Source organism: Penicillium cataractarum, assembly GCF_028827025.1.
Source record: "Penicillium cataractarum strain IBT 29864 chromosome Unknown utg000002l, whole genome shotgun sequence".
Classification (NCBI taxonomy): domain Eukaryota; kingdom Fungi; phylum Ascomycota; class Eurotiomycetes; order Eurotiales; family Aspergillaceae; genus Penicillium; species Penicillium cataractarum.
Window position 1 is genome coordinate 6702363 of NW_026622738.1, and position 16998 is coordinate 6719360.

A 16998-nucleotide genomic window follows, 5' to 3' on the forward strand; every position below is an offset into this window, starting at 1 on the left:
ATCACCGGTGACAATCAAGGCCACAATCTGGAAATTCGCGACTTCTGCCTTTGTTGACGCCTACAGTTGCCTGGGCAGGTTTGCGTACATAGCGCTTGACGAGACTTACATATTTATTCGACCCTTTACGACACTCTCACCCCACCCACACCGCACTCCGTTGTCTACAACCTCGATTGACTTTCCGACATCATGAATTCTCAAGGAATCACTCGCAAAAGACCGGCCCCTGGGACCACCCCCGCGGTGCACCCCCAAATGGGTTCTGCTTCGGTTTTCCAACAACCCACTCCCAACTCCCAACTTTCCAATGACCAGTTCCTACAATGGGGCCAAAACCCTCCCGCAAATATCGCCAGTGCCTCCTTTGTCGATCCCTCCTCCTACAATTCCGCCGCATACGCATCCAGCCAAGACCTATCTGGGCCTACAGCCTCCACCTCCAATCAGTTGACCCGCCGACCGCAGCCCAACCAGCTGGTTAGCCGGAACCGTGGCTACGAGCAACCACCGGCGACCTACTCGGATAACAGTGCTGGGGCAGGTAATGGAGAGGGCGCATGGGGAGAATCAATTGACGAACTCTACAACCGGGCTCTGGCTGCCAAGAGAGAAGCACAATCCAAGAGGAAGCAAATTCCTCCCTTTGTGCAAAAACTAAGCAGGTATGTCGAGATGTGATCATCCAAGCTTTTGCAAACATAAATACTAACCATCACTTGTTCTAGTTTCCTTGATGGAGCCAAAAACACAGAGCTTATCCGATGGTCCGATGATGGCAATTCGTTCATTGTCTTGGATGAAGATGAGTTTGCGCGGCGTTTGATCCCAGAACTCTTCAAGCACAACAACTATGCTTCTTTTGTCCGACAGCTTAACATGTACGGTTTCCACAAGAAAGTGGGACTGTCTGACAACTCCATGCGCGCCAGCGAGCGCAAGAATAAAAGCCCCTCCGAATACTCCAATCCTTACTTCAAGCGTGGCCACCCGGAGCTGCTTTGGTTGATCTCTAAACCGAAGAATGCAGCCGGCCATGCCAGTAAAGGAAGCAAAGGAGGTGCACGTGTCAAGACGGAAGATGCCGACGATAATGATCTGGACGACTATGCCGAAGAGGGTGGGCTTGGTTCTCGCGACGACCGTGCTCGGCCGCGGCCTTTGTCCCTTCTGACCGACTCGGAAATGCCCAAGGACCAGCTTGAAGGAGTTGTTCAGCAATTGAAGGCCATTCGTCACCAGCAATCGGTCATCTCGAGTCACATTGCTAGTCTGCGCAGAGAACATGAGCAGCTCTCCGCGCAGGCGGCTACCTTCCAAGACCAACACACCCGACATGAAAATTCGATCAACGCCATCCTCACTTTCCTGGCCACGGTGTACAACCGCAGCTTGCAAGGTCAAGATGGATCGCAGAACATTGCCAACTCCTTTGCCGGAGCTATCTCGAGTGACCACCCAGGGAACATTGTTGATGTGGGCGATGACTTTTCCTTCAGCCCACTGTCCTCGATGACCAGCCCAACTGGACAGCGGATGATGAAGAAACAGCCATTGCTGCTCAAGGCACCGCCTTCTGTGAACGGTGGCAATCGGGCAACCACTCTTTCGCCTGCGGCTAGCGGGACTTTTGATACTCGGCCCCGTGGCCATTCTCGCCAGCCCAGTGCTAATCAGCCGGGACATGTGGAAGAGGTTCTGGATAGCAGCCCTCGACAAGGCCCAACCAATGTTTCCGCTGGACAGGTACCGGATGAGAAATTCCCGCAGAAGGATATCATGTCCGTGATCCAGAATTCGAATGCGCGCAACGCCGGCCCAACCACCTTCTCCCAATTCCCTGATGTCCTGTCTTCGCTTGAGAGAGGAGGCAGTGGCCCTCTGACTCCTGGCGTTCGCGCCGACATGCTTAGACTGATGGCAAATGACACCGGCCACCATGGTGATTCGCCCGGGGCGAACAATGCTCTTGTCATGCCAACCCCACCGCCTATGCCACATGACTACTCGACTCGCCTTTCCAAAACTCGCCAAGAGATTGACAGCCTGGCTAAATTGCAAGCCGACCAAGACCGCTCCGTACAAAACTTGACAAACCTTCTCCAACCTCTGAGCCCAACCGGTGCTATCCCCGGGTTGGACAATGACGCCAATGCCCCGCTTCCACTTGAGCTTGATTCAATCTTCAATGGCGACTACTTTAACGATCTGGGTGACACCTCGGGTGCTGACCAGAAACACGACCCTTCCGCTCTTGATTTTGGAACCGGCACCAATGTACACGATCCCATTGCTACTACTCAACCTGATGTTGGCGACGCCAACGATCTTGTAGACTTTGACCACATTCCTGACGATGACGACCTCTTCAACAGCAACCAGGGACCGAACCATTCGTCCTACAACTATGGCTTCGACGGCACTGGTTACGGTGCAGATGCGGGATCTGGGAACTTCGACTCTGGCCGGATTGTTGAGCAACTGACCGATAGCGAAGCCACCAGCCCTGCAGCCCCTGATGATCCTTCCGTTGAACCCGAAGATGGCGGCAGCGCTGTTAAGCGGCGCCGCAAGGCCTGATTTTGCCTAGTTCTTTGGAACTGATGAAGCCCGTGCCTGTGACTGCTTTCGGGGAAGGAAAGGAAGGATCAGTTTTTGGAATACCCCCGGGAGAAACATGGCGTTTGCTGTTCATAGGGTTCTGCTTTCAACCTTTGGGAGGTGGTTTTTTGGGGTTTCTAGCTTTGTATGTAGGGATCTTTTCTCATGATATCATGACGATTTCATTCAAAGAAGTCTGAATAAGACTCGATTTTAGACTTTGAAGTTATTGCCCAATTTCTAGACCTGGTAGACCTTGCATAAAGACATATCCTGTTTTCAGTCTTTGTCAAGGCGGTTGATTCAAAGTACCATATCAGTATTATAGAGGACTACAAGTCCTAATATCCCCCTTCCTATAATCTCCTACTTCCCTTCACGATCCCACTCTCTCTCCCCAGCCCTCTCCCTCTTCCTCTCCCTCTCCCGATCCCTCTGCAACCCCCTCTTCCGCCCCCCACTCGGGCCCCCAAGATCCCTCTCCTTCTCCCTCGGATCAATCACCATCAACGAATCCGCATCATCAGGATGCTCCTTCTTCCAATTCAAATCCTTGCCGAGCGTGTCCTTGCCAAATCGTAACGTGTGACTGAGCCACCCTGCATCGTGGGCGTCTTCGTCTGAGTGGTCCACGGCGGAGGGGTCGTCCCATGATTGACAGGATTGGCAGTTTGCGATGAAGTGGAGGTCGCAGAGTTGCGCTTCTTCTTCGTCTTCGGCGGGGTTGGCGCGGGATTTGCCTTTTTCTTTGCTTGTGTGTGTGGTTGGTTGGGATTGGGTTGTGCTAGTGTTGGTGGTGGTTGTTCCTTCGAGTTTGGCTTTGAACGCGTTGAACATGTCCAGCGCTGCTTTTTCGGCGGAGGTTCTGGCGCCGGAGAGAGATGATGCCCCGTTTGTAGTGCCCGGTGCTGGACGCTTACGGCCGCGTGTTGCGGTTTCTGGGATCATTGCTTCTAGAGCGGACTTTTTGCGGCCTGTATCGGCGGGGCCAACGTCGACATTGCGGCGCATGGATGCCTTTAACGAGGCTATTTCGGCATTTGTTCGTGACAGTTTTGATTCCTTGGCTGGTGGGGATGCTGGTGTGGGAGAGCGAGAGGGTGATTCGGGATCTCGGAGAGGTAATTGTGTCTGGGGGTCTGGTGTCTTACGTCGCTGCTTGCGCTCTGGCGAGGATGGACGTTTTGGAGATGGAGAGCGTGCTCGTTTGCGTGGTGCTGGCTCTGTAGCTTGTGGTTTTGTTGCCGCGGTCGTATCGTTCGTCAATCCAGGTACATCCGCGACTAGTTTCGTGTTGAACTTGGGCTTTGCGGGTCGCATGGGCATTCCCTCGTCGCCTTCTTCATCACCAAAGCTCAGCAAGACCTTTCCTCCTTTGGCAGCCTTTTTCTTCTTCTTGGGCTCTTGTTTCTCGGCTCCGCCAGCTGTGGTTGAGACCACCTTGCGATCCTTCAATTTACCAGCCAACGGTCCCAGCTCTCCAACCTCGCAGGACGTCACTTTCACCGGATACACAGGCCGTTCTGTACCCTCCACGCGTTCCGCATCTGCAATCTTCAACACATTGTAGATGCTGTCGCCCTCCAAGCGTCCAAATAGTGTACATTGCCCACTCAATTCACGCTCGGTATTGGCGAGTGTAATAAAGAATTGACTTCCATATGACCCATCCTCGCTCTTCGCCATGCCCAGCTGCCCACGCCGATTGAATCGCAGGCGACTGTGGATCTCATCTCGCAGGACGACGCGCTCGTTCGGGTCGCGCGCTTCCGGGTCGTACTCGAACTCGGGATATTCGTAGATGGATGTACCACCGGAGCCAGTGCCCGTGGGATCACCACCCTGGATGACAAATTCGGGCGCAATGCGATGGAAGATCGTTCCTGCATAGTAGTTGTCCTTGCAGTGCTGAAGGAAGTTCTTGCAGGCGAGAGGAGCCTGATTGGCGAACAGGGCGATGTGAATTGGGCCAACGGTCGTGTGTAGGGTCGCCGATGCCGTTGGATTTGGCTCGCTGGCGTATTGAGTGGACATGGTGAAAGAGAGGAGAGGGGAAAGGTATATGCGGCCAATCCACGGCCCGTCAACGCTTCGAGGGCGTTCAAGAGGCGAGAGCGTGTTTCTTCGGGCGATTGGGAGCTTCGAGAAAAGTGGACGTCATGGCACGTGATCTGGGTATTGATCTCGATGGGGATTGGCTGGGGCTAAAGTATATGCATTTTTGAAGCCAACGGGCCAGAAATATGTACAAGAATACGAGGAATATACATCCAGGAAGGTCCGCTTTTTTTCTATGTTCAAATCTCCATTGGAGTCCGTGGTCGCTTGGTGGAGTGTCGCTTTCGGCATAAAAGTATGTGTCTCAAGGTCGAGTGTAGGCGAAGTTAAAAGTCGCACGGCTGAAATGATCAAGTTGTCTATCAGTGTCGCGAGCGGTTTGTTGCAAAGGGAGGTGTAATGTGTTGTCTAGCATGGGGTAGCAGCATGTTGAAGATGTGCGTTTCGTCATGAGAGCGTCGTAGTGTCCACGGCCTGTCCACCCAGAAGCGGTAAGCGAGGAACTAAATGAGCGATGCTACCATATACGATAATCAATCAACTTCAGCAGGGCTGACCATACATGTCATAGATGATGTTGACGATGATAACGAGAAAGTAGATGATGGCGCATGGTGGGGGTGTTTATTTTCAAGCCTTGAGAGCCAGTGCTGAGCCAGCAGCATAGAACTTACTGCAGGCAATCCGGTGGAGGGAGTCCTTGAGTTGTCGCGTAGGGAAGAAGACTCTAAGGGAAACCGAAAAGAAAAGTTTTTTTTTGTCGCGTAGGGGTCGCATATGGGAAGTGGTGAGTTGATTTCACCGGCAAAGGAAGCATCATGGCCATACGGAGAGGGCCTCCTCGGGTCAAAGTCCATGACCATCTTTAGCTGCAAGCACGGGAACTGACATGGCAATGGGCAAAGGAACTGGGACCGGCCCAGGTCCCCGTTCCTGATCGAACGTGGAAGCCCTCGCATGAAGCCCAAGTTGAAACCTCAGCCGCCGAAGCGTCCGCTCGGAGATGTCATAACCATCTTGTCGCAGTAGCTTCAGCATTGCCTTGTCGGTCAGCCTATCTTGCATGAAGAGCACTTTGATGCGTGCATGGAGCACCTCGTCCGCAGTCGTGGTCCGACTACGTTTGCGGATACCCCACTTCCGTAGCCGTGACTGAATGGTCCGTTCTTTGACCTGGATGTTATACCGGCTCTCCAGGGTGCGGCTGATAGAGTCGCTACTGATGCCGTGTTGAAATAGCGTGATAATCTCGTCCCGGTAGGGTTCGAGGTTGATTTGTTGGCGCGGCATGGTGAGAATCAATAATGTTAGTGTTGTTGTTGTGTGGGGGAGGGGGAGAAAGGGGAAAAAGGGGAAAGGCGGAAGGCGGAAAGTTCAGGTCGAAAAAGGCGGTGGAATGTGCGGGATGGCCAATTCTCCCATTTGGGCGAAGTAATTTAAGTTAAACTTCAGGATGACTGGCATGGCCAGGAATGATTGGTCTGTTATCTGATTATACTCTGTAGATTAGGGCTAGAGGAGATCATGAACACAGACCATACGATACGATATTGTTATTTCAAGTTACTCGTCTACGGGTGGAATATGAACATCGGGGTATAGAATGGATTATTATTCCTATTAGCATCGAGTCGTAACGCATCTCAGATTCGAATAGCAAGTCTCAATCTGGAAGATACCAGCAGACATGACAACCTGCCCATCCCATCGCATAAAAGATACTATGTAACATGTTTCATCCCGTAGAGCATCACAGTTTACTTCTTCTCCGCGGAACCACTATCGGCGGCAACCATCTCGGGGCCAGCCTTGTTCCGCTTGGAGATACGGAATCCACCAACCAGGAAGAAGAGGGCTTGCAGACCGAGAATAACGGCCAGAGTCACCATGGCGCCAATCACACCAGCAACGGCCCGCGACATGCCACCGGAGCTGGAGCCAGCCGAGCTGGAAGAGTCGGAGGAGGTGGTGCTGGCAGTAGAGGTATCGCACTTGCCATCGGTGTTGCCGCACAGGTCGCACCACTGGGCATCGGAGGTGACGGCAATCTTCTCAATGCCAGTCTTGAAGTCAGACCACGAGAGGAGATCGTTCGACTGGCCGAACAGAGGGTAGACGGTGGGCTCGGCAGAGCCGGTGATCGTGCCGTTGTGGAACATGAAGCGCACGCTAATCTCGCTCTCGGCGGGAATGCCGGTGCCAGTGGCATTGGTCACGAGCTCAAAGACCATCGAGGAGGCATAGTCCGGGATACCGGTGAAGTCAACCGAGGCAGCGGGCAGCTGCATCAGGCCGAAGAAGGACAGGAGAGTTCCGTAGGAACCAAAGGAAACACCCAGCTTGAACACGCCATCACTGGTAATGGTGTCGTTGAGGCTGGAGAGGATCTCGCCAGCCAGCACGGCGCCGTCAATAGCACGGACGGTGTCGGACTTGTTGTAAGCCAGGTTATACTGCTGGTTGTTAGCCAGCTGGAGCAGCTGGGTGTAGTCCTCATCGGTCAGGTCCTTGAGGGCGGGATAATCGTCGGTGGAGTTGTGGATCTGGGCCACGTTCAAGTAATCAAAGATAGAGTAGGCATTCTTGAATGTCATCTGCGACGAAGTGAACGTCGAGTTCAGCATGGGGGCCAGTGACTGGTAGAAGTCCTTGGTGGACTTGAGCATCGAGTTGTAAGAGTCCGATGCGTAGTAGTTGTTGCTGCTGACGGTGGCCTTCTGGCAGTCACTCGAGCCTTGCAACCAGGTGGCTCCCTCGTTACTGTTACTGGAAGTCGTGGAGGTGACCTGAATCAGCTGGTAACCCGAAAGGGGCGACACGACGGTAGTCGAGTTGGCCAGAGTCTGGTTGGCAACGTTACCAGCCGGGGGGTACACGCCCTGCAGGAAGCCAGTGGCCGAGTTTTGCAGCACGGCATCCGCCGGGGAGCTGGCGCTGATCTGCTTGGAGTTGACGATCAGAGAGCTGATACCCTCGATGTGCTTGTCCGAGTCGGAGAGGATATAGCGGCCATTGTAGAAAGAGCCGGCATCATAGACCTCGTTGTAACCCAGATCAGTCAATTGGGTGTTGCCGAGAATCTTGGCAGTTCGATCACCGTGGCGGGCAAAGAGGTATGCACCGACGACACGCTCTGCCTCTACCATCGAGGTAGATAGAGAGGCGGCCAGTAGAAGGCCGGATTGAATGGAAGAGCGCATGATGAAGGCAGTTCCTGACCCAACGGCGGAGTGGCAGCAGCAGCAGCAGCAGCAGAGACAAGTGAGAGATGATACAAGAGAAGCAATGCAACCCCCTCATCAATGCTGCAGGGCACACACCACTACTTATGCCAGACAGGGTTGATCCGCAGAGATGGAGTGGGATCGAGACCTCTAGCGGGTCAGTCCAGCAAGTTCTCCCGCCGAACCAGACCGGCTCCGGGCATTTTTCTAGTGGTGCATGTTGCGGGGGTCGTATAGGATGCGATTTCGGGCAGCGGGCAGCCCATTAGTGTGATTATTCTGGTGATGATTGGGGCAGAGTGCACGGAGAGGACCGAGAGTGGTTTTTTTCATCACCGAAACAAGCGCAATTGGGTCAATTGCCCAGGGTCCTCCAAGAGTAGCCTTGGTAGGGCATGCAGGCCAAGTCCGAGGGGCGAGGAGTTGGCACAGCATAAACAAATTAGCTAATAGGAAACGAGCGGGCACCATCCCCAGACGATAAGACAGAGGGAAAAGTGGACGAAAGAGTGGACAAGAAAGAGAGAGAAAGTGGAGAAGAATGGGTGGAGACTGGCACCCTGGGAAAAAGACCCCGCTTGGTCAGGACTACAGTACTGGAACTACCGTATGCAAGTCAATTCCTACGCTGATAGGCGTTCCCAGCCATTTGGGAACTGCAGTGACTAACAGCCCAATTAGGGCTGGTCCAGGCAAGGATTACCGAAAATGAGATAATTCTCGCTGACGGAGGGAAGCGAAGAAATAATCGTCCAGGTCGCATCGGCATGCCTTTCTGAAAAGGACAAAATTATCATATCCACTTCATCATCCACGAGCCTAACCATGAGCCTAACTACCAAGTCTAGATCATCTGACTATAGATGGGTCTCTCTGTTTTTTTTTGGTAATAGGTGATGCTAAAGAAATGCCATTCATAGGGCGTATCCGGGTTGCAATTGGCTAGAGATTTTCAATCCAGCTCATTTCATTTGCCGAGCTCGGTATAATTGCTTATTCCCACCGGTCGTTCATTTCGTTCATGCCATGGCGATGCCTTTATCACCCATCAATTCGCAGCCATTTCGCACCACACCAACCATTCCACCAGTCTGAACCGCTTCAGATCCGCCACCAGATAAACGCCACTCGATTTCGGCCAGTCCCTCCAACCAAGTGATACGTGTCTGCGCCGGCACTTCTAACCGCTGCAATTGATCCGCCAGAGCGGACAGAATATCAGCCAACGCTAGACCTTTTGTAGATTTGAGCGTATTCACGGTGTTGAGACACGAGGTCACGTCGCTGGTGGAAAGAATAGTGCTCATAATCTCCTGAATGTCGGCCGGATGGGGCGCCGCAATGCAGTCGTAGATTGTGGCGTTGGTGATCATTTCGGGTTCGGGTAAAGGTGCCTTGGGGGCATCGCGCATGGGCAATGGTATACCTAAGCGCTTTAGTTAGCTCATCTGATAAGGCGAGAGAGAATTTTGGGTGTGGCAATGGTCAAGCATTTCCGCGGAGAAAGGGTGGGGGACCCACTACTGGCATGACAGGCCTGAAGGACGTTCAACGCCCTTCGCATATCGCCCTTGCTGAGTCTTACTAGACTGTCCACTGCGTCGGGTTGGATTCGAACGTTCTCTTTCTCAATCACTTGGTCTACTAGCACTCGAATGTCGGCTTCTTTGAGAGGACTGAATCGGAATCGGGTACATCGTGAGAGAAGTGCGGGAGAGAGTTTGTGTGTGTAGTTGGCAATGATGCAGAACCGCGTGTTCGCCGTATATTTCTCCATGATACGGCGCAGGGCCATCTGTGCTGTGGATGTCATGGCATCGGCCTCGTCGAGAATAATCAGCTTGAAGCCGGCGAGGGCAGAGTTGCCGTCTGTTGCCGCGGGAGCCATGGAGAAGATTTGTTTCGTGCCTATGCGACGTGTCAATCAGCATTCACTTCGTCTGCCAGCATCATTTTGTTCTGGATTTCCATACTAGCAAAGGTTTTAATCTGTTCTCGGACAACGTCAATGCCACGGTCGTCACTGGCATTGAGTTCAAGCACCATCTGCCGCATATTCTTCGTGCCGTATATCCGCCGCGCGAGCGCAAGGATGGTGGAGGTCTTTCCGGTTCCAGGGGGGCCGTAGAGGAGTAGATGAGGTAGTCGCTGTGATTCCATGAGCATGTGTCGCGTCAATTCGTCCGAATAGTACGTACGTTCTTCTCAACAAATTTGTTGATCGTGGCGAGAATGTCTTGATGACCCGAGACATCGTCTAAGGTATTTGGGCGGTATTTCTCAACCCTATCAGAAAGTATTAGCAGAGGCTTCTTCCACTATGTGAACATGCCATACCAAGGGAGGTTGTCTTGAGCTTGAATGGGCAGGTCGGCCGCCGTCCTCTTTTTCCCACTGGCATTCTCTGAGCTGAACTGTACGTCCTTGGAGGGCGCATCCACATCCATTTCATCCTCGTAGTCGGACATTGTGAAAGTATTTCTGATGGTTGAAGTGATGAGGTGGGTTGGTTGAGTGGGCAGAACAAATCGCGAAAAGTGAAGCTTGACGCGTTCCGCGCGTAAAGAGAAAGCTCGGGGCGGAAAATCAAGGGGAGAGCTGGAGCCGATGACATCCTCCTGGCCCAATTGCACCGCCTGCACCGCCTACCGACTCCGCAACATCACTCTGTTCTCGACTCCCCGGCAATCCCTTTTGTCAACCATCCACCATGCCGGTAAGATCGGACTGCTATTTGATATCTTGTCGATTTATTTAGTCTCTAACTGCTTCGTCCAATTCAGGCATACCACTCCATCTTCCTAGAGGACCGCGATGTCCCCGTGATAGGTACGCTGCCCCGCCGACAGCTGTCCCCTCCATGCGACATGCAACGACACCCACGGAAGATCATGCATTGACTGTCTATGATATAGGGAACTTCCCTATCCTGCCACTGCGCACTCGAACTCGTGGTCCCGCATACACTTTGCCCGCTCTTCCCCCCAATACCCCGGACGTGGACGTCACCCCCGAGAACGAGTCCTACGACTGTGTCGATGAGATCCTGTCCCTCTTCCGGGCGAACGTGTTGTTCCGCAACTTTGAGATCAACGGCCCCGCCGACCGGATGCTCATTTATGGAACTCTCTTCGTCAGCGAGTGTCTCGGCAAGGTTAAGCCTACGATGAGTGCCCGGGACGCTGAGAAGGTAAATCCTGCCAGCTCCTGTCGCATCGTATCTTGGAGCTATTACTGACATGCTAACTTGATAGGCTTTGATCAATGCCGCCCTGGACAGCTTCGCCATTCCCGGTGACGTCTCTTTCCCGCTGAACCAGGCCTTTGAGCCCCCACGCGACCGCCAGGATGCGGAGAGCTTGCGGGCGTACGTGAACCCATGGCCCCATAAATAATGGATAATGAAACCATCGATCAGTCACTGATATTTCCGATTAGATACATCTCGCAGGTTCGACAGGAGATTGCCGTTCGGCTACACGCTAGATTATACCCCGGTGGAGAGGGACCGTCCAAGGTAAGCCCCAGGCAACAACAAACAATTACTGATTGAAAGCGCGCTAACATCTCCATAGTTTTGGCTTAGCTTTACGAAGAGAAAGTTCATGGGAAAGAGCCTGTAGAGTGGCAGGATGGTTGTATATTGTTTCATGAAATTCAGCGCATCAATGGACCTTTTTTGATTACGCGGCGTCATCAGACCGAACCCTCTTCGTAGCTGCCAGAGCCGGTTCCTAGGCAGCAATATGACCCCCTTGAGAGTCCCCTCTACCAGTATTCAAATCCCAATTCATAAATAGCCACCAGATCTATTCACCGCCATGATCCATTTCGAAGCTTGGCACAGTTTGGCTTATGCTTACCTAGCAGAGAGAAATATATCGAAGGGCAACATTCAATGAATCATTATATTCGTACACAATCCAACGCCTATCCCGTGCTAATATTTAAGAGGTCATCTCCACGTCTCGATCGCTAGCAGGCGTCGAGGTGGTTTCTACCTTGCGCTTCTTCCGGAATGTACCCGCAGCCTGAATGTTGGCTGAGGCGGGGATGACGTGGACACCGTGGAAGAGATAGCCCTCTGCTCCTCCACGTCCGGTCATGAGAGGATGCGTCCGGCCAGGCAGGACTTGCCAGGCGCGAACGCGGGTGGTGTGTAGCGTTGGTGGCAAGAGTCGGGTGGGATCGAGAGGGAACTCCTCGGAGAGTGGCGCGAAGTCCACGGTCTCTCCGTCGGAAGTCTTTTGCATCTCGAGATCCCGCTTGCGATTGATAAATGCCGTCCGCCGGGCGGTGGAATATAGATCCATGAGCTCGGTGAGGGGTTCAATGGTTGGAGAGTAAATAGCAACCGCGGCAGAGCCCGACAGAAGCGGAATGGTGTGCTTCAAAACACCGGCGGGTTCTAGCAGAGTAGCAGCGATTAAACCGTCGAAGCCGCCTGCACGAGCCTCATCTGTGACGGCACGGAACTTTTCCCAGCGGTTACGCTTAAAGTAATAAGCAGTGCGCTTGCTGGCCTTCAAGCCCGAGAGCTCTTCGGCGGACAGAGCAGGAGGTTCATTGGAAAGAATGGGGTCTGTTGAGGGATCCACCAGCTGCAACCATGACATGGTCTTGAGATGGGTGTGAAGAGGATGAGACTCATCGGGAGTGTTGATGTCGTAGCCGAAGTATTTCAGCAATGACAAGTTGGGTTGCGAGTAGGCGTGGATGACGGTGATTGTGTTCCCAGAGGCAGACATGGGTCTAGGACGTTTACGCCGGGGCGTTGAGGTAGTCTTCTTCTCTGTGGTTTCCGTTCCATCTTGCGCCATGGCGGAAGAATCCTCGTTCAGGTCTTCCTCCTCATCGTCTTCGGGGTACAGAATCCCCATTCGCTCCGCCATTGCCGCGACAACGAGGCCACCGGTTTCGTCAACCACGAAGTATCGACCATTCGGCTTGATCGTAGGAATGGCATCCAGGGTGGAGTTTCCGCCGTGATGCACATTACCCAAGCAGCCGAGCAGGCCCACGTGCTCATCTCGCAATTCCATCGTTCGCTGCGCGTCCCGTTGGTCAAGCAAAAAGTTGGTGAGGAAGCCGACGTCCAATGGCAGAACCGTGAATCTCCGGATGTACTTCTTGCGCTTGCGCAACGTATATTTGGCGAGTGAGAAGGCCGTCTTCTTGTCCAGGTTGGTATGCGACTCGAGGAGCTTTGCGACGATATCCTTGCCTGCGCCACTGGCCTCCTTCTTCAACTCTTCAATCTCCTGGGTCGTCAACTTTTGAGTCGACGCATCGTCGACAATGTTGCGATTTGTGCGCATGGGGGTGCTGGCGCCCGATTCTCCTTCTTCGCCCTCGCCATCTGCCTCGGCTTCTTCGATGAGGTTTTCAGCATGTAGCTCTTCGGCGGGGACTACACGCAGCTGGTAGCCATCACTCTGAGGAGCATCGAGGATCTCGAAAGTGAAAAAGAAGGGTCGACCGAGAATTTGGTTTGCGGCAAAGCTGCCGTATTTGCCTAGTTGCACTATACTGTATGTCGCAAGTTAGTCTATCTGTCAAGTTAACCAGGTGCAAGCAGGTGGACAAACGTATTGGGAACCAGCTTAACAATGCGCGTCTGATCTGACGGCAGCTGGATAACCACAAATTGGTTTGGACGAATCGAGGAATGCATTGTGAGAGAAAGCCCCGAAACCCGACGGTGGACAAGCGACACAATTCCAGCGTTGAAGCTCCGAAAAAACGACTCCGGCAACTTTTTTTTGAGGGTTCGGGCCAATCAGCAGTTACCTCGATGGTGAGGCGGGGAGCAACCGGAGGAACTGATGATCCGAATAGATATCAATTACATAAGATGCTGTCAGTCATGTGATGTTATCGTACTGTATTGTAATGGACGGCTTTACTGCCCCGCCCCAGTGGGTCTTTGGTGGCTTCCCAGCGCCGAATTGCCTCAATTTAACCCATGATCTAGGGTAATACGAATACGCAGAGCCGACGCACGGTTGATCGACGGAATGTGGGTGCCTGTCTACGCTCTGATATCATCGCCCAGGCGGAGAGCGGAGGCTGGTTGAAGCTGGGCTTAGCCAGTGCTTCAGCCTCCTCCTCTGTCGACTCCTCTCGCGCAAGGCAGTTTTCATCCCAATTCTAAATGGATGATCTGCCCGTGACTTGCACGTGTCTTTATTTTTGGCATCGGCAGAGCTTCGGAACCCTTGTTGCCTGGTAACTCTCTTGGGGTTCGAATTGCCACGACGACACATCCTTTACATACATTTATCTCTACCAGGATACCAACATAGTCCTCCATCCCTCCCTTCTCATTATTATACTCCTTCATGGTGCTCCGAAAGCCTCCCCCGCCACGTTTGGAGAACCTTAATAAGTGGAATGCTCGTTCAGCTTCCCCGACATCTCCCTCGAAATACTCTCCTTCGAAGCACCGGGCCCGCCTGAATCGAGCTCCCTCCGAGGACTCTATCTACTCTCCCGACCTCAATACCTCCCCGGCATTCGACCTGATGCCGCTCGAAGAAGCTCAGAGGTCCCCGGTTGGCTCTCCGGCCAGCCACCCGCCAAATCCTTGGACCGAGAGTTTTGGAGACCCGGCCAAGTATGAGTACCCAGCCACACAAGCACAGTCATCCTATCCCATAGATGCTGAAAGTGGTGGACAATGGATCCCATTGCCTTTGCAGGCGGGCTCACATGCGACGGAGAATGGCTGGCACCAAGCAGCACAGCCAGCCCCCCCAGGTCACAATGGCTCAACTGGAGAGATTCCCGTGCCACTCCAGTCAAACAACCCATTCTTGAAGCCACGGACCGCCAATGTGCGCCAGAATTCGTCAGATTCCAATGATTGGAACGATCGCCATTCGCATACTACAGCCAGTAGTGACCCTCTCAGTCAAAGTACGATCGCCTTGCCCTCTCCCCTTCCACGAGCATGCTGACAGATTATAGCCGAAGGATACATTCCTATGACTGCTCGCCTCTCCTTGCTGGACTCTTCGGAGCAACAAGAGTCTCCGTGGGCTGATCACGAACCTCCTCACGCCGGCGGAACTGCCCACCCGATCTCGGTGGACCCGCCCCACGACCCATCCCCGTGGGGTTCACAACATTCGATCAAGATATCGGCGGCGCAAGAAATCTATCTTCAGGGTGGTCAAATCAGCCCCTACGCACCACCCGTAGTGGTACAGTCCTCTAACGATCCGGTGGACTCTTATGGACTACAACCGCCATATGCAGAGGGTAGACTTGGCTCAGATGCGGGTATCAACACCCCTTCTATGATTTCCACTGCAACATCTGCAACGTCACATGAATTGATTGATTTGGAAATCCCGAGCGGCGCACTGGGAGTGGAAATGGGATCTCAGCAGGGCAACTCATCCATGTACTCAGAGGAGACTGGAGGGAAAGGCGAAAAGTCACAGTTGGACTCCCAAGTACCACCGGGGGAGGAGTCCCTCCACTACCGGCCAGGGACGTTGCGCACGAAAGAGTTCCACCATTGCCGAGCAGAAACCTTTCTCCCGCTGAGGCAGCACGGCAAAAGGAGCAGCGAGCGGAGACCTACTCGATCCGCCAAATTAATTGGACCAATCGAGAGGGATCTTTACTACAGTCGCCGATCCTGGTACAGAACAAAAATGGACCGTGCCCTCTGCTTGCTCTTATCAACGCCCTCGTTTTGCGCGCCGATCCAAATTCACAGCCGCCCATTGTCAGAGCATTGAAAACTCGCGAGCAAATCTCACTGGGACTATTGATCGAGGCTCTATTCGAAGAGCTGACTACTTGTCTGGGCCCAGATGAGGAATTTCCAGACATTGAGGCACTCACGCAATTTCTCACTATGCTGCATACTGGCATGAATGTGAATCCACGTTTGACATTGGTAAGCCAAACAACTCAATAACTACTAAGACGACTGAAAGGCTAATATAGAAGTAGGAAACCGTGGAATCTCTTGGTACTTTCCTTCAAACCCCAGACCTTCGCTCGTACAGCACATTCGGTGTACCTCTCATTCACGGCTGGCTCGCCTCGTGGTCAAGCCCCGAACATATCGCCATGACTCGAATCGCTCAGTTTCACGAGGATGTCCAACTATTACCTTTTCGCAAGCAGGATATTGAAGATCGCATCATGCGAGGGGAGTCTTTGACCCCAGAGGAAGAGCAAAACATGGCAGACATTCAGGCTATTCAAAATTTCGTGGACATTGAGAACGCAACCCAGTTAAGCCCATTCGGCTTGACACAGCTATCGACACGGTTGGCCCCAGGATCTGTCTCTATTCTGTTCCGCAACGATCACTTCTCGACTCTATACAAACACCCCCAATCCCACCAGCTCTTCACCCTGGTAACCGATGCAGGCTACGCAAACCATGCAGAGGTCGTGTGGGAATCCCTGGTCGACGTGACTGGCTTCAACTCGGAATTCCTAGCAGGCGACTTCCGTGCTGTTGGCCACGGTCCCTCCAGCTCGGCGGGCCCAACTAGTCCGGCTGGTCCACGCACTTCGAGTGCTGCAGCTCCTGATGCACCATCCAACAACGAGGCCACTCAAGGACCGTTGACACCGCAAGAACAGAGTGATGCAGATTACGCCTACGCCCTCTCACTTCAATTCCAAGAAGAGGAACAGCGAGAACGTAACGAAAGCCAACAGAACGGTGATAGTGGCGCTGGAAATGGCACTGGCCGTGCCAACCGCAACTCAGTACCCGTTCGCTCGACCGAACCTGCAGCTCGCATGGACAATCCGCCTGCTCGAAGCTCTAGCACCGGTCTGAGAACTCGACCACCGCAAGTCAATGCGGCCGCTGATGACCCCAATGCACCTCCCCCTCCCTACGAACAAGCAGCTGGCGGCCCGCGATATTCGCCTCCTGATAGAAGGCCCACTTTTGATGACATTCAAATCGATCCGTACACGGCGAACAACCGGAACTCACGGAATCGATACTCGCAGCCGGCAATGAATACGAACCGGTACAGCAATGATCGGAATAGAAACAAAGATTGCATCATGATGTGAATGGCTGATCTTCGAGCAAGCGTGTATTTTTGCTTCCCTTTTTCTACACCCCCCT

The 16998-nt window shown here is 53.2% G+C and overlaps 8 protein-coding genes across 8 annotated transcripts; 3 read left to right on the forward strand and 5 right to left on the reverse strand.

The window, feature by feature from the left end:
- Positions 1-192: 192 nt before the first annotated feature.
- On the forward strand, positions 193-2580 carry N7496_004445 (uncharacterized protein; the record flags this gene model as incomplete). The annotated part of the gene is made up of 2 exons (XM_056697376.1): positions 193-665; positions 729-2580. 2 exons carry the CDS (start codon positions 193-195, stop codon positions 2578-2580), a joined length of 2325 nt encoding a protein of 774 aa, XP_056559588.1.
- A 387-nt stretch (positions 2581-2967) lies between these two features.
- Positions 2968-4635, reverse strand: cwc27 (putative peptidyl-prolyl cis-trans isomerase; the record flags this gene model as incomplete). Its single annotated transcript, XM_056697377.1, has 1 exon — positions 2968-4635. One exon carries the CDS (start codon positions 4633-4635, stop codon positions 2968-2970), a length of 1668 nt encoding a protein of 555 aa, XP_056559589.1.
- Positions 4636-5505: 870 nt separating this feature from the next.
- Positions 5506-5949, reverse strand: N7496_004447 (Clr5 domain-containing protein; the record flags this gene model as incomplete). The annotated part of the gene is made up of 1 exon (XM_056697378.1): positions 5506-5949. One exon carries the CDS (start codon positions 5947-5949, stop codon positions 5506-5508), a length of 444 nt encoding a protein of 147 aa, XP_056559590.1.
- A 467-nt stretch (positions 5950-6416) lies between these two features.
- N7496_004448 (uncharacterized protein) lies at positions 6417-7859 on the reverse strand (the record flags this gene model as incomplete). The annotated part of the gene is made up of 1 exon (XM_056697379.1): positions 6417-7859. The coding sequence occupies one exon, from the start codon at positions 7857-7859 to the stop codon at positions 6417-6419; it is 1443 nt and encodes a 480-aa protein (XP_056559591.1).
- A 1043-nt stretch (positions 7860-8902) lies between these two features.
- On the reverse strand, positions 8903-10351 carry N7496_004449 (replication factor C subunit 3; the record flags this gene model as incomplete). Its single annotated transcript, XM_056697380.1, has 5 exons — positions 8903-9309; positions 9405-9791; positions 9857-10031; positions 10082-10169; positions 10221-10351. The coding sequence occupies 5 exons, from the start codon at positions 10349-10351 to the stop codon at positions 8903-8905; spliced, it is 1188 nt and encodes a 395-aa protein (XP_056559592.1).
- A 242-nt stretch (positions 10352-10593) lies between these two features.
- N7496_004450 (actin-related protein 2/3 complex subunit 3) lies at positions 10594-11506 on the forward strand (the record flags this gene model as incomplete). Its single annotated transcript, XM_056697381.1, has 6 exons — positions 10594-10599; positions 10667-10712; positions 10799-11073; positions 11138-11250; positions 11322-11400; positions 11459-11506. The coding sequence occupies 6 exons, from the start codon at positions 10594-10596 to the stop codon at positions 11504-11506; spliced, it is 567 nt and encodes a 188-aa protein (XP_056559593.1).
- A 324-nt stretch (positions 11507-11830) lies between these two features.
- trm6 (tRNA 1-methyladenosine methyltransferase subunit GCD10) lies at positions 11831-13557 on the reverse strand (the record flags this gene model as incomplete). Its single annotated transcript, XM_056697382.1, has 2 exons — positions 11831-13412; positions 13472-13557. 2 exons carry the CDS (start codon positions 13555-13557, stop codon positions 11831-11833), a joined length of 1668 nt encoding a protein of 555 aa, XP_056559594.1.
- A 667-nt stretch (positions 13558-14224) lies between these two features.
- On the forward strand, positions 14225-16943 carry N7496_004452 (MINDY family deubiquitinase; the record flags this gene model as incomplete). The annotated part of the gene is made up of 4 exons (XM_056697383.1): positions 14225-14801; positions 14853-15399; positions 15420-15795; positions 15852-16943. The coding sequence occupies 4 exons, from the start codon at positions 14225-14227 to the stop codon at positions 16941-16943; spliced, it is 2592 nt and encodes an 863-aa protein (XP_056559595.1).
- Between the last annotated feature and the right edge of the window lie 55 nt (positions 16944-16998).